This window comes from Leptodactylus fuscus, chromosome 8, assembly GCF_031893055.1.
Source record: "Leptodactylus fuscus isolate aLepFus1 chromosome 8, aLepFus1.hap2, whole genome shotgun sequence".
In the NCBI taxonomy this organism is placed as follows: Eukaryota; Metazoa; Chordata; class Amphibia; order Anura; family Leptodactylidae; genus Leptodactylus; species Leptodactylus fuscus.
This window is the reverse complement of record NC_134272.1, coordinates 72,880,917-72,896,048: the sequence shown is the minus strand read 5'-3', so window position 1 is coordinate 72,896,048 and position 15,132 is coordinate 72,880,917. Positions and strand designations below refer to the sequence as shown.

Here is a 15,132-nt window from a genome sequence, read left to right as displayed (position 1 = left end):
TGTGGTCTGTACAAGGGTAGGGTATGGTATGAGATGGTCATGCTTTTTAATGTTCCATGGTGTATACCACAAAAAATAGCAACTTTGCAAAATTTGGATTCCTGAAGCTTGTGTACTATGTGCCTTCATGGTTACAGACTACAAACAAACCCTGTTTGTAGTCTGACCCTGTGGTATTCTATAGTCTGTGGGTTGGCAAAAGGGAAGCAGGAGTGGCACATGACTACAGGATCAGATGACACAGGGTTTGTAGTCTGCACCCATAGAAACACATAGGTCGGCAAGGGAGATGGATATTGCAAATAATAGGATTTTCAGAAACAGGTTGCTTATTTTTTTTTAATCAAATGATTCAACCTTTTCACCCTGAGCAGCTTAGATGCAAATTACCTTTTCTATTGTCTCATAAATAATTGTCGCAGCGGCTCTACCAGAGGCAAAAGCTTCCAAGCATGGGGAGGCCTGTCCTAGATTCATGGCGGCGACCAATACTCCAAAGAATACCTAAAGGATGATATGCTTTGCTTAGTTCATACAATACATCGACACAATATTAATACATCCGAGGAAATTATTGTATCTGTGTCCTTGTAATAGATACCGAGAGTACATGTTCCCCAGAAGAAGTCCATGTGGACACATGTGGGACCTTTATAGAGCAGAGAACCAGTCAAGGTTGGTTTTACAACTGGGTGGTGTGAACATGCGCAACAAAGTGTTAGCAATGAAGGTGATGGGGAATTGGTACAATCAAAGGGTCTGGGGAAGGACACGGTGCTTCAAAGTCTTGGGTGGCCGCAAAACCAAAAATGGAGGTCTATGGTGATCTTATGTGGTATGACTTAACTATACACCACCACTTATTTGCCCTTCTTTCAGTAGGACACATCCTGAGACCATAGACTATGAGACCATAGAATGGTAGAAGATGCCTATAGGTAACATGCTATCCTTCTATCTTCTCTTACCTAACCACGTTCTGTTTATCTCCATCCAATATTTCTAATTTGGTGCTACTACTACATCCAAATGTGAACATTTACCTGCAGAAGACCCCCCGGCGTCAACTCCTTTGTGTCAATGACCAGCTTGGATCCATACCAAAATGCCAGGGAGTAGCACAGGAATATAATACACCACATGTATCCCTGAAAGAAGCCGATAATTGTGCCTTTCCTAATGCCCCAGGCCTGAGCAGCCACCAAGTTATGGTCATACCTGTAATAATGAACATATAGTAGATATGGGTAGATTGTCCCATCAAATTATTGATATCCGCACTTATTGTAGATTGTACAATCCTACCGTTCAGCTTCTTTTTTCTCTCCACCGAAGGCAGCCACAGTACGGATGGAGGAGAGTACTTCATCGGCCACGGACCCAGCTTTGGCATATGCTTTCAGCTCTCTGCCAGTCAGTCTTGCAACAGCCTAAAAATATGTTAACATATAAGATTCAGAAGACACATGATAGGGTAGAAGTATCTAATCACTGGTGGTCCCACCATCCATAAGAACTGGGGTCCTATGCTTCAAGTATTGTACGTGGCCATCTTTTAGTAGACTTCGAATGGAGCCATAGTTGCATAAATAGAGTACATGGACTCCTATTCTCATGATTGGTGGGTGCCCCATGCCGGATCCCGCCTTTTCATGAGACTTCGGGTCCTTTGTCTCCATCTTGAATAGAGGGGTGATCATACAAACACGCTACCACTCAGTATAAACCTATGGGACTAAAAAAGATAGCCACATGCTCTACTTGATTATCTTCTAATGGACTTTGAATAAAGAAATGGTCACACAAATGAGGACCATAGAAACTGATCCCAGCTATCAGACCCTGATGTGGGGGCATAACCACCAACACAAATCCAGTCGGGCTGGATCCTCCGTGCAGTCTTCTCCTTGCAGCGTCCCCGCGGCGTCTTCCGGCTCTGAATTCACTCAGGCCCGATGCCTGGCAGAGTGAATAAAGAGCCGGAAGATGCCGTGGGGAAGCTGCACGGAGAAGACTTCTAAAGGTAGGAGAAGAACCAGCGTTGATTGGCCGACTGTATAGCATTCGGCCAATCAATGCTGGTTCTGCATTGAACTTTTCTATTCGAATAGCGAGTGGTACTTGATCGAGTACGAGTATTTTGAATACCGTAGTATTCGATCAAATACCTACTCGATCGAGTACTACTCGCTCATCTCTACTTTTGTACCAAATCCTACAAGCCTTTAGTTACGCTCTTGGTTGGTTTTATTCCCCTTTGCAGATCATATCCAACCTTCTCGGGGCTGAAGAGGCAACACTTTGGCGAGTAAGTAAGCTACCAGAGGTTTAACAACATGTCTTTAGGACTGTGTAGTAGGTACTTGAGACTCTCTCACATCTGGAACTTGGGAAGTCCATTTTTATTATGGGATGGTGAAAACCCCGAAGGAAGGTTTTACCTGCTAAGTACCTAAATTTGACGTGAGGACTTGTCTCTAGCAAGGCTTGTATTAATACTACATGATACATTTATTGATTACTCTATAAAAGATCTAAGAAAGTCAAGATAACATAACATAGTCTGGACACCAAATCGATAGCGACTGGTTCCACGCCATGTTCTAAACGCCGCTCACAGACATAGGCGATGATGAAGCCACTTACCAAGCACCTTAGTGTGTAACATCAAATAACACAATGCACTTACTAACTGCACTTTCTGGTAAAAATAGCATCTCTGGGAGGTAAATTATAGTCTATTTCCTCAATAGTTTGAATCCATTTGTGGGAATGATTGAAGAGACATCTTCGTTCCCATTAAAGCCCTATAAGAGCCTCACGGAGAAACAAACCATAATTCTCCCAGCATTTAATGGACCTACATTTTATGGCTCTAGCTTTAAAGGGGAAGCATAGTTTCTTATCATCTATGTTTTCCTGAAGAACATTTAGATATACAGGACTGTACAAAAGTTTTAGGCAGGTGTGAAAAAATTGCTACAACGTAAGAATGTTTCCAAAAATAGAAGGGTTAATAGTATGACAAAATGAAGTGAATAAAGAAAAGAGATCTAAATTGCATCAATATTTGTGAGGAGGAGTCCTGGAAGTGATGATATGTCCACCATAGAGCCTTGATCTCAACCTCATCCAGTCTGTCTGGGATGACATGAAGAGACAGAAGGATTGGAGCAATCCTACATCCACAGAAGATCTGGGCTTAGTTCTCCAAGATACCAGTTAAAGACCATCCTCCATTGATATAGAGAAAGAAGACCGCGCTCACCCAGGGACCAACACAATCTTTATTAGCACAACGCGTTTCGAGCTGAAGAGCTCTTTATCAAGTGCACAGAATTACCTTAAAACACAAACATAAAACACTAAATTGCCAGGTTCAGACAAACAATACAAAAAAGTACAACATTGAGACAATAATAAACATAAATAAATATAGATAAAAAATGAAAAAATGTAGTTGAAGTCACTAGATCAATGTCCAGTGCCCCAAATGATGACCATAGCTTAAGAAGCTCCAACACCACATACAATACAGAGTAACATCATGCCAAAAGGCATTACCAAATTCAATTCGAATTATTCAATAAGAAGAAAGTAGCTACATAACAATAAAGACCAAAATCGATCATCAGACCAGAAAGAAAAAAGTATGTAGACCCCAAAGTGGGTAGGCATAAAAGAGAAACTTAATATCTGCTTACCACTCCTGTTTGTAGGTTCCTGCATAGTCACAGGCATGATCGATAACCCATTTAAAGTCATGGCACAGGAAATAGCATCGCGCGGCAAGCCTGCGAGCATGCCGAGCTGATGCGGCGTCCGGATCTAAACACTGCGCATGCGCATGAAGAAAAAAACATGCGCAAGCGCCATACGGTCTGAATGCCAGACGCGGGTGCCGCAGCTCAAGACCTTAAGGTCTATACAATCTAAACGTCCGGCCGGATATCGAATCAACTAAGTGGCACAACGAACAAAATACCGGCAGATAAACTGCAAAGAATCAAGGAGCTCACACAACTCAACAGTGTTTCTAGGCATGCAGCCAGATATCATAGTAGCCAGTTCCGTGATTTTAAAGTCACTCCTATTGACTTTATACCCTCTCATTTTGCTGATAGACTTGAGGCCCTTAAGAAAAGGGAAATCTTTTGGATCTATAAGTTCGATTGTTTAGTACCGAAGGGGTTAAATGAGGTACTAGAGGATATAACTCAGGGAGCCCTATTTGATTTACAGGCTGCTATTCTGTTGTGTGATACTGACCCTGGCCCCCTGGTGTCAGCTTGGCCTATCTTTATTGCAATTTTAATATAGTACGGTGTTTCAGATCATATAATATTTTATATAATATTATACCATATTTATATTTTTTATTTAATTTATTTTTAATAATCATCCTTTTTGTTTTCACTAGTGAGTGTTTTTTATTTCAATATTTTATATATATATATATATATATGTATACCTATATTTTTTTGCCATATATATCCAACAGTTATTCACCACATTGGCTTACTTAATTTACATTTTTGTATCTCCAATTAGTTATTTTGAGGTTCCTATATATTTTAATTGTATTTTAAATTTTTTTGTTTTTTTGGGTCCCTGTAGCTTCGGTATTTGAACCTGGAGTTGTGTGAGCTCCTTGATTCTTTGCAGTTTATCTGCCGGTATTTTGTTCGTTGTGCCACTTACTTGATTCGATATTCGGCCGGACGTTTAGATTGTATAGACCTTAAGGTCTTGAGCTGCGGCACCCGCGTCTGGCATTCAGACCGTATGGCGCTTGCGCATGTTTTTTTCTTCATGCGCATGCGCAGTGTTTAGATCCGGACGCCGCATCAGCTCGGCATGCTCGCAGGCTTGCCGCGCGATGCTATTTCCTGTGCCATGACTTTAAATGGGTTATCGATCATGCCTGTGACTATGCAGGAACCTACAAACAGGAGTGGTAAGCAGATATTAAGTTTCTCTTTTATGCCTACCCACTTTGGGGTCTACATACTTTTTTCTTTCTGGTCTGATGATCGATTTTGGTCTTTATTGTTATGTAGCTACTTTCTTCTTATTGAATAATTCGAATTGAATTTGGTAATGCCTTTTGGCATGATGTTACTCTGTATTGTATGTGGTGTTGGAGCTTCTTAAGCTATGGTCATCATTTGGGGCACTGGACATTGATCTAGTGACTTCAACTACATTTTTTCATTTTTTATCTATATTTATTTATGTTTATTATTGTCTCAATGTTGTACTTTTTTGTATTGTTTGTCTGAACCTGGCAATTTAGTGTTTTATGTTTGTGTTTTAAGGTAATTCTGTGCACTTGATAAAGAGCTCTTCAGCTCGAAACGCGTTGTGCTAATAAAGATTGTGTTGGTCCCTGGGTGAGCGCGGTCTTCTTTCTCTATATCAATGGAGGATGGTCTTTAACTGGTATCTCCTGACGTCATCTGGCGTGTGACCAGCTGCTGCCTAAACCTGCTTCCATCATTTGCATTTTATACTATCAGGGTTGTTGTATCCTTTACAACCCTGTCAGGTGAGCAGCCTAATTTTGTCAGCTGACCTTGCCCTCTTACTCATTACTACACATTGGTCGGCTCGGTGCCTCTTTTCTTTTTATAGTTCTCCAAGATGGCGGCGTGAACAACCTCCCTGCCCAAAATTGTCTGCAAGTGTACTGAGAGGAATAGATGAAAGTCACCTATATAGAATGGTGTATTGCACCCATATCCCCCATCAGCCCCCGTCCTACTACTACATAGATGACTAAGCTCACTGCTGCAGAGCTCCAATTCAATATACCATAAAGTGATTGTCCTTTACAGACTTACCAAAGCCATTAAAGCTGCCCCTAAACCGATCAGAGGACTCACGGCCACAATAACCAGCGTTAGTTTCCAGTTTCCAATAAATCCAATAAGGAAACCAAATGTAAATGTGGAAATACGTTCAATGAAGATAGCGACCTGGTCGGCAATGGCGTTGTTGATTTTGTTAATATCGCTAATTAAGGAAAAGAGATAATGTTATATATTACATAAGTCAATGATAAAAGCAAGAGGAGGGAAGAGTCTACAGTAGGGTTGAGCGATCGGGATCAGGAAAGATTGCATACCAATCGGCGATCGAGCAAATTTCACGTTAGGGATCGGGATCGGCTGGAAATTGATCGGAAATCATGTTTTGAAATCTCAAGATCGGCTCAACCCTACTGTATATGCGACCACCCCGGGAGAACCGTGCAGGAGGCTGGACTGTCACGGTGACCTTATAGGCACCAGAACTCCCAAGAGAGGTGCTCAGGGAAATAGGCAGAGTCAGTTAGATGTGACGCCAGTTGGAGTATTGAGACACCCGCTGGTCCCTGGGCTGAGATGGTGATGTGGGTGTCAGTGCTCTACTCCAACAAAGAGCATTTGCCCAGGGCTTAGCTGTAAGGAAGGCAATGTCCAGGCCAGGATCAGTAGAAGTGCTCACTGCTTTATTGTAACAGGCATCTGCTGGTCACTTGTCCTGTAGCAGTGAGCTGTGGCACAGTGGCTTGTAGATGGCTGACACCTTCCCATGTATTAGCAGAGAGTCTAAGATGTCTGCAGATCCAGATTATGGTTTACTGCAGGGGCTCAGTTACCTTGTAGAGGTCGGTGCAGGCTGCCAGGGTTATAGCTCTGCTTAGCCTGATATAATCCTGTCCTCTTACTGATAGTGATGGGGGCGCTGTCACACAGCTTCTCTGTCCTACTGCTGCTATGGCAATCCTCACAACACAGTGTCTGACACACAAGATGGCCACTGCCACCCTTCTCCTTCCCTGGCTCTTACAGAATACTACTTCCTCTCCCTGCTATGACTATTTCCTGTTCCAGCTACAGATCCACTCACTATAGTGTGTGTTGCTATGGAGACCACAGCTCACTAGGACAAGTGATACCAGAGAACAATAGCTTAACAACATTACACAAATGAATACAGAATAAACATGGCAACATATACAAACTATCATAACATGTAAGGCACTTCTATGGCCAAATAACCATTAGTAACTCCTGTGAGGGGGTTACATCCCTCCCTTCTTGAATGTAGCACGTCCTCGGGCTACCAATAACACAGAAAACAGTCAATGGCTTATATATCCCATAGTCCAAAGTAAATGGAATAAACGTAATAAACATAGAGGTAGAACTTTGGGCAGTCCAAGCATGGTGTCGCCACTATGGCACCAGGTATATGGCTTATTTGTTGAAGTGAAGATAAACAACAGTCTCCAAGGCAGATGATCAGCTGAAATGCACAGTCTACTATGGCTGATCTTGGCATGCTCCTTTAAGGTCTGTAGCGAACTGAGGATTTACCCTTGTTTACCCTTTGGGATCTCCTTTGAGAAATTGTTTCAGACTCTGAGGCCTCCTCTCTGTCAGGGAGTACTTGAGTATCCGGAGTCTCTGATACAAAGTCCTCTAAGGAAATGGAGTCACTTGTTTCCCTTGACACAGAAGGAGTCTCTCTTTGCAACGGTGTAACCGTAGGTTTCACAAAGAAGTATAAGTTAGGGGAAGCCAGAGCAAGTCCTAATTCTTTACCATATTGGCCAGGAATGGGTATACAGGGTAATGTCCGTCTTGGTTGTGACAGAGCATGTGGAGTAGCCGGTAACCGACGGGTCACTCTAGTACTTGTATAAGAGGAGGGACAGACTTTGAGATCATCTCGAGACACTAGCTGGGATGGACCTTCTCCATCCTCTGGAACAATTTTACACACTTTAGAGTTATCATGTGGTGCCTCTTGGACAACATAGGCTTTGTCTTCCCAACGATCCTCTAACTTATGATGCCTAACATGTCGCCTTTTTAGGACCTTATCTCCAGGTTGCAAGGGTTGAGCATTTGCTCCTTTGTCATAATGGAGAGCCTGTTTGTGTCTAGCCTGGTCCAGAGATTTACACACAAGTTCCTGAAGTTCTCTATTAACCCTTAGTCTTTCTGCTACCCAAGTGTCATTTGGTAAAGGTGGGGACCTAACCTCTGTAATCACTCCCATTTGGTGATCAGCGGGGAGCTGTCCTAACTGTCCTCTAAGGAGGTATGCAGGAGTGTACCCTGTGGAATCCTGTCTGGTATTATTATAGATCTCAGTGATCTCTGGCAATAGCTCTGGCCACTCAGATCGTTTTTCATGGGCAACTGTTCTCAGCATGTTGATAATGATTTGATTGGCTTTTTCACAAAGCCCATTACCCTGGGGATGGTAGGCTGTAGTGCGGATCTTTTGACACCCATAGAGGTTGCAGAACTCTTGAAAAAGCTCTGACTCAAATGCAGGACCTTGATCAGTAAGGATCTTTTCAGGATAACCGTAGGGTCGCCCAAAATGTCTTTGGAATTCCCGAGCTGCTGTTTTACCAGTGAGATCTTTTACTGGGACTACAACCATGAATTTTGAAAAATGATCAATCATTGTTAGTGCATAAGTGTAACCTGACCGACTTGGAGTCAACTTGACGTGGTCAAGCGCTACTAACTCTAGTGGTCTGACTGTGACAATGCCCTGTAGAGAGGCCCGTTGGTTAGATCCTCTCCGCAAAGCACATTGTGCACAATCCCGGCACCACTGTTCAATTTGAGGGCGCATTCCCACCCAGTAGAAACGATCCTTAATGGTTCGTTCTGTCTTTTGGGCATTGAAATGTCCTGACTGATTATGATACGCATCCAAGATCAAAGGAGCGTCTTGTCTTGGTATCACAATCTGAAACACTCGCTCATGGGTACGAGGATTTACATAACGGCGGACCAGTTTTCCCTGCAGATAGGTTAAACGACCGCGCTCTCGCCAAAGATTTTGAAGTTCAGGGCTTGCATTGTTATCTGGACCTATTGAATTAGAATCTTTTAAAAGGTCTTTTAATCTTTGCAATGTTGGATCTTGTTTTTGGACTTGTTCCCAATCCATATGATGGAGGGACTCAACTCGCACGGTCTGAAGGGTACAATATTTGGTCCGGACATTTTGATTAACACGTTGAGTGACTTTGTCATAGAAGTCAGGGAGTTCAATTTCTTCCCATATGTCAGGGTCATCTAGGTCATTAATTGACTCTTGGGGTAACCGAGATAAAATGTCAGCATTAACATTCTCCCTCCCTGCACGGAATTTTAAGGTAAACTGATAATTGGCAAGACGTGAAGCCCAACGCTGCTCAATTGCTCCCAATTTGGCAGTGCTAAGATGGGTCAGAGGATTATTATCTGTGTATGCAACAAAAGGAGTGGCGGTGAGATAATGATGGAATTTTTCGGTAACCGCCCAAACCAAGGCCAGAAACTCCAACTTAAAGGAGCTATAGTTAGAGTCATTACGTTCAGTCGCCCGAAGCGATCGACTGGCAAATGCAATGGGTCTAATCAAACCTTCTTGTTTCTGGGACAGGACAGCACCAAGTCCAGTTTTACTTGCGTCTGTTTGCAGAATGAACGGTTTACTGTAATCAGGGTAAGCAAGGACATTTGGACCGACTAAGGCCGCTTTTAATTCATCAAATGCTTTTTGCATTTCAGGGGTCCATTGGATAGTTGGACTCTTACCAGATCGGGTGGTAGACTGACCTACCAGTACAGCCTGTAAGGGTGCAGCAATCCGGGCAAAGTTTTTTACAAATCGGCGGTAATAACCGGCGAACCCAAGGAATCTACGGATGTCTTTTACCGTTTCAGGAGTTGGCCAGTCGCGTATCCGTTCAGTGTACTGAGGATCTGGCGACACCCCATCAGCGCTCACAATGTGTCCCAGGTATTGGATTTCAGATTTTAGGAGATGGCATTTGGAAGGCTTGAGTTTCAGACCATAGCGATCCAAAGACTCAAACACTCTCGCAAGGTGATCCAAATGCTCTGCATATGTCCTGGAGTAAACAATTATATCATCCAGATATAACAGGACAGACTCAAAGTTTAGATGACCTAAACAGAATTCCATGAGCCGTTGGAATGTGGCAGGCGCATTGCACAACCCAAATGGCATCCGGTCAAATTCAAACAGACCCATTGGTGTTGTGAAGGCAGTTTTTTCAGCATCAGCTGGGGACATAGGGACCTGCCAGTATCCACTGGTAAGGTCCAGGACAGAGAAGTAGGCTGCAGACTGAAGAGCTGCAAGGGACTCCTCTATCCGGGGCAGCGGATACGCATCCTTGTGGGTGATATCATTCAATTTGCGGTAATCCACGCAAAGGCGAATGGTACCGTCCTTCTTTTTGACAAGTACTAAGGGAGCAGCCCAAGGGCTTCGGCTGTCCCTTATGACACCAGAATCCTTCATGTTTTGGAGTAAGCCTTTTACTTGTTGGTATTGTGCTGGGGGAATGGGCCTATGTCTTTCCTTGATGGGAGGATGATCACCAGTTTGAATTGTGTGTTCTACTGCAGTGACATGCCCAAAGTCCATAGGGGACTTGCTGAAAATGTGTTCGAATTCGTGAACTACCCGCAATACCCCTTCCAGCTGAGATGAAGGCATCTCAGGGGTTCCAAGGTGAATCTCTTGCCACCATTCTTTTTGCTCCCCATTGGGGTTACATGTGGGTTGTGAATTGGTGGTCTGAGCTTCACAATGGACTCTCTGGAGGCAATCAGCATCCTGAACTCTGGATAATTTGGCAACCACTGTATACCGAGGTAGTGTAACTTCAGAATCCCCAAAATTCAACAATTGTATAGGGACTCGTCCATGGGTCACCTTAGCCAAACTACGGGCAGCAATAACTGTACGATCCGTAGGCATTGACTCGATGAGCACGGAGTAATCCCTGCCTTTGACACCAAACCTGGCCCGGCACCAGACCATCATCACATGACCAGGTGGTAAGATGATGGGTCTAGCGTCAGTCACCCTAGCTTTTCCAATCTCACCTTGGGAAAGTTGGACCTGTTGTTGTTGGACCAAAACCTTAATGGCCTTATGGTAGATGTGTCTCTCTTTTGGAGCGGCTATTTGAAGAGTGTCAGACAAGGCAGCAATGGCTTCATCAAAACAATTAACTAAGACATTGGTCCCAATGATGATGGAGGGAGTGTCTCTGTCTTTGGCAACGTCCACAATGACAATCCCTTGATCCTTCAGTTCGGTATTGCCAATCTTAAGGGTGGCTAGGAAGTATCCTACCTGTTTAAGTTCTTGTCCATTGCTGGCAATTAGAGTCACCTGCTCATGAGGATTGCATGGTTGTAGCTGATCTCGAGACCAATATTTTTCAAACTGGGCAAGGGGCATGGTAGTCATCTGTGATCCCGTATCCAAGAGAGCAGTCAGTGGGATGTTGTTCATATTGATGGAAAGGATAGGACGGTCTCCAATGAAACGTCGGCCCCATTCAGGTGATAGTGGACCATGGTGGTGGTTGTCTCCTGGGGGTAGGTCCTCTGCCCCAGGATGGCCTAGTTTAAAGACTGGCATTCTCGTTCAACGTGTCCTGGTAAATGACAACTTCGACAGATGGGCCTTCCGGATGAATCAAACTGGTCCGTGACCCTGCGACCGGGTCGGAATAACGGTCTGCGTGAATACTGACGTGGCGAAGGTCGCTGCCAGTGCCGGGATGAGGGAGACCTCGGTGGTGTCAGCTGAAGGTCCTCCACTTTTTTGCAAAGCTTAATTAGATTCCTTGAAAGTTCAGCGATTTGTCCTTGGAGTTCAATGTTGGAGTCAGAAGGTTGGATCTGTGCGCACTGAGCAATGGATTGTTGGATTACACAGGGCGGAGGTGCTGTAGAAGCTGAGGGCACATTATGCTGCTCCTCTGGCATTGTGTCCACTTTAAGGATTTGGATGGCTGTCTCTTTAAATAGGTTGAAGGGTCGGTCAGGGTCTTGAGAGTTAAGCATACGTAGTTGCATTTTAACTGCATCAGGTGTAGCACCCTCAATGAATTGCTCCTTCAGCATGCAATCATAATTGTGAAGCTCATGAGGATCTAGTTGCGCAACCTGGCGGAGAGCTTCATCCAAGCTCAGAGCATAGTCTCTAAGACTTTCACCTGCGTTCTGCTTGCGGCTAAAGAACCGAGCTTTTAGTTCTGACAGAGTCTTAGTTTCAAATATGGCGCGCAGTTTATCAAAAATTTGCTTAACAGTTTGTTTCTCCTTAACATCCCAGGACTTAACTTCACGGAGGGCTAGTCCTCCCATCTGACCCATTAACATGGCAACCTTCTGCTCAGTAGTGAGGGGATAAACTTTGAAAGTTGCTTGCATCTTTTCTTTAAAGTCCTTTAGGGTATTTGGCTCGCCTACATAGAGTGGCAGCCATGGCACGCCTGGGTAATAAGGCATTGTGATTGGCATTACTGCAGCTGTGGGGGTTGAAACACTACACCACTCTTCCTCATCCTCACTACTGGACCCTTGGTGTTCAAAACTGACAAAATCCCTTTTTTCTTTGTTCCTAAACATACTGGCAGTACGTGGCTCACCTGCTTTTGCCTGTGCTGTAGATTCAGGTATAGCGTGCGATGCAGGGCCAAGATGGCGATACTGCACAGTGTCGCAGTCACGGATCCTTTTTCCTGCCAGCAGCTCAAGTGCCTCCCTTCTTTTTCAATGGCACAGAAATCCTGTTCGTGACGCCAACTGCGACCACCCCGGGAGAACCGTGCAGGAGGCTGGACTGTCACGGTGACCTTATAGGCACCAGAACTCCCAGGAGAGGTGCACAGGGTAATAGGCAGAGTCAGTTAGATGTGACGCCAGTTGGAGTATTGAGACACCCGCTGGTCCCTGGGCTGAGATGGTGATGTGGGTGCCAGTGCTCTACTCCAACAAAGAGCATTTGCCCAGGGCTTAGCTACAGGGAAGGCAATGTCCAGGCCAGGATCAGTAGAAGTGCTCACTGCTTTATTGTAACAGGCATCTGCTGGTCACTTGTCCTGTAGCAGTGAGCTGTGGCACAGGGGCTTGTAGCTGGCTGACTCCTTCCCATGTATTAGCAGAGAGTCTAAGATGGCTGCAGATCCAGCTTCTGGTATACTGCAGGGGCTCAGTTACCTTGTAGAGGTCGGTGCAGGCTGCCAGGGTTATACCTCTGCTTAGCCTGATGTAATCCTGTCCTCTTACTGATAGTGATGGGGGCGCTGTCACAGCTTCTCTGCCCTGCTACTGCTGCTATGGCAATCTTCACAACACACAGTGTCTGAAACACAAGATGGCCACTGCCACACTTCTCCTTCCCTGGCCGCTTACAGAATACTACTTCCTGTCTCTGCTATGACTATTTCCTGTTCCAGCTACAGATCCACCCACCATAGTGTGTGTTGCTATGGAGACCACAGCTCACTAGGACAAATGATACCAGAGAACAATAGCTTAACAACATTACACAAATGAATACAGAATAAACATGGCAACATATACAAACTATCATAACATGTAAGGCACTTATATGGCCAAATAACCATTAGTAACTCCTGTGAGGGGGTTATATATATATATATATACAATTAGGGTTGAGCGATCGGGATGGGGAAAAATCAGATCCCGATCGGTGATCAAACAAATTTCACGATCGGAATTGGCTGGAGAATGATCGGAAATTGGATTTTAAAATCGATCCTGAAATCTCAAGATCGGCTCAACCCTAGTCTACAGTTTACATAAAACATGAAGTGAAGTTCCATTCTTATCATCCTATATTATTCTACATCTTTAGGATAGGTCATCAATATGTCCGATACATAACACCTCCGCTGATCAGCTATTTGCAGCAGCTAACTAATACAGAGAATAGAGCCAGAAATACAGCTCCATTCTGTTACATATCACAATATCACCACCACATGTGTTATCCCCATTTTTGTCCTTCCTTACTCTGAAATCCGGGTATTCAGCTCCCCTACAGAGTTGCAGTCAAACCAGCCGATATCAAGCCTCATGATTTTCCTGAAATATTCTTTCCGAATAATTTGTATCTGGCGAGCGGCAGCCACGACCCATAGAGAGATCTATAGGGAAAGCATGGAAACTGTGTGAGTCTATCTGCAGAGAATTACATGAATACTTAGAAACTTTTCTAACAAAACTGATACTACACGTGTATTATATGAAGATATCAGTGAAATGGAAAACACAACTCAAATTATTCTGCTTCATTGAAGGAAAAATAAGAATGAACTTGCTGTTAAAATGCAACAAACAGAGAAAAAATTGTTGAATCCTTAAAGACGGAGGCAACATACAAACTCCATGCAAATGTTGCATAGCTTTGCAAGGCCACAGTGCTACCCCCTGTGTTATCCTACAGCTATGGTGCTGCTTTTTGAATCTCGTTGACTTGCCCCTGGCTTTTCCCACCTTGAGCCATTGGATTCTCTTGTACACTTCCATTACACTTGAACCTCATTTGCATTTTTCCAAAAACTGGCTTTTCAAGATAATGGAGCATCTTCTGCCTCAAGGTATAATGGTGCAATATGCAGTTTCCTGGTAACAAACTCACTTTAATACCCAAATTTGGTAGTATCCTAAACAGGTTAAAAAACACCAGTTGGGTCTAAACATAGCATGCTAGAGGTATACAGCTGGGACCATGTTATCAGTTTGCTGCTGGATAGATAGGATAGACATAATGATGTAGTATATGGTCCTGGGGTTGACATCACTGTGTGAGGTATGAAGCCCCTGTGGCCAGTGTTTGACTTCACAGCAAATCCTTGAGTAAGTAATGTAAAGAGAGATTGGAAGCTTATGATGGTCTGGTAGTGCTGGATCGGCAGGGATTTAGTTTGGATTTGTAATTTGCAATTAGCGCTACCAAAACCCAAAAATATCCTGTAAACCCAAGCACTATTAATATATACTCCTAAAGCAAGAACTAAAGGGCAAAGGCTAAAGGGGAATTGAGTTCCTGTATAGTCTGAAGGTCTTATACCTGAAAATAGCTGATCACCAGGACTACAACTCCGATAGCAATGTAGTAGTATGCAAATTGGGTCATCTCTCCCTCGATGTTTATTCTGTGGATTAAGATAAATAGTCACAGTGCAGAGTCAATGGAGTGTAAGAGCAGCATACATATAAAATACATCACCAATAAACTCCGTCCAAACGTGAAAAAAATAGTAATTCTATCAAG

General features: G+C 43.8%; 1 protein-coding gene across 1 annotated transcript in view; it reads right to left on the bottom strand.

Annotated features, from left to right (window-relative positions):
* The window catches only part of LOC142216417 (bile salt export pump-like), a 42,552-nt gene that overhangs the window by 19,254 nt on the left and 8,166 nt on the right, over positions 1 to 15,132 (bottom strand). The window contains exons 6-11 of the mRNA XM_075284223.1: positions 14,929 to 15,013; positions 13,869 to 14,002; positions 5,844 to 6,015; positions 1,306 to 1,430; positions 1,044 to 1,218; positions 391 to 504 (exon numbers count right to left, since the gene is read on the bottom strand). Coding sequence (XP_075140324.1) covers positions 391 to 504; positions 1,044 to 1,218; positions 1,306 to 1,430; positions 5,844 to 6,015; positions 13,869 to 14,002; positions 14,929 to 15,013 — 805 coding nt within the window. The remainder of the gene's footprint in view (positions 1 to 390; positions 505 to 1,043; positions 1,219 to 1,305; positions 1,431 to 5,843; positions 6,016 to 13,868; positions 14,003 to 14,928; positions 15,014 to 15,132) is intronic.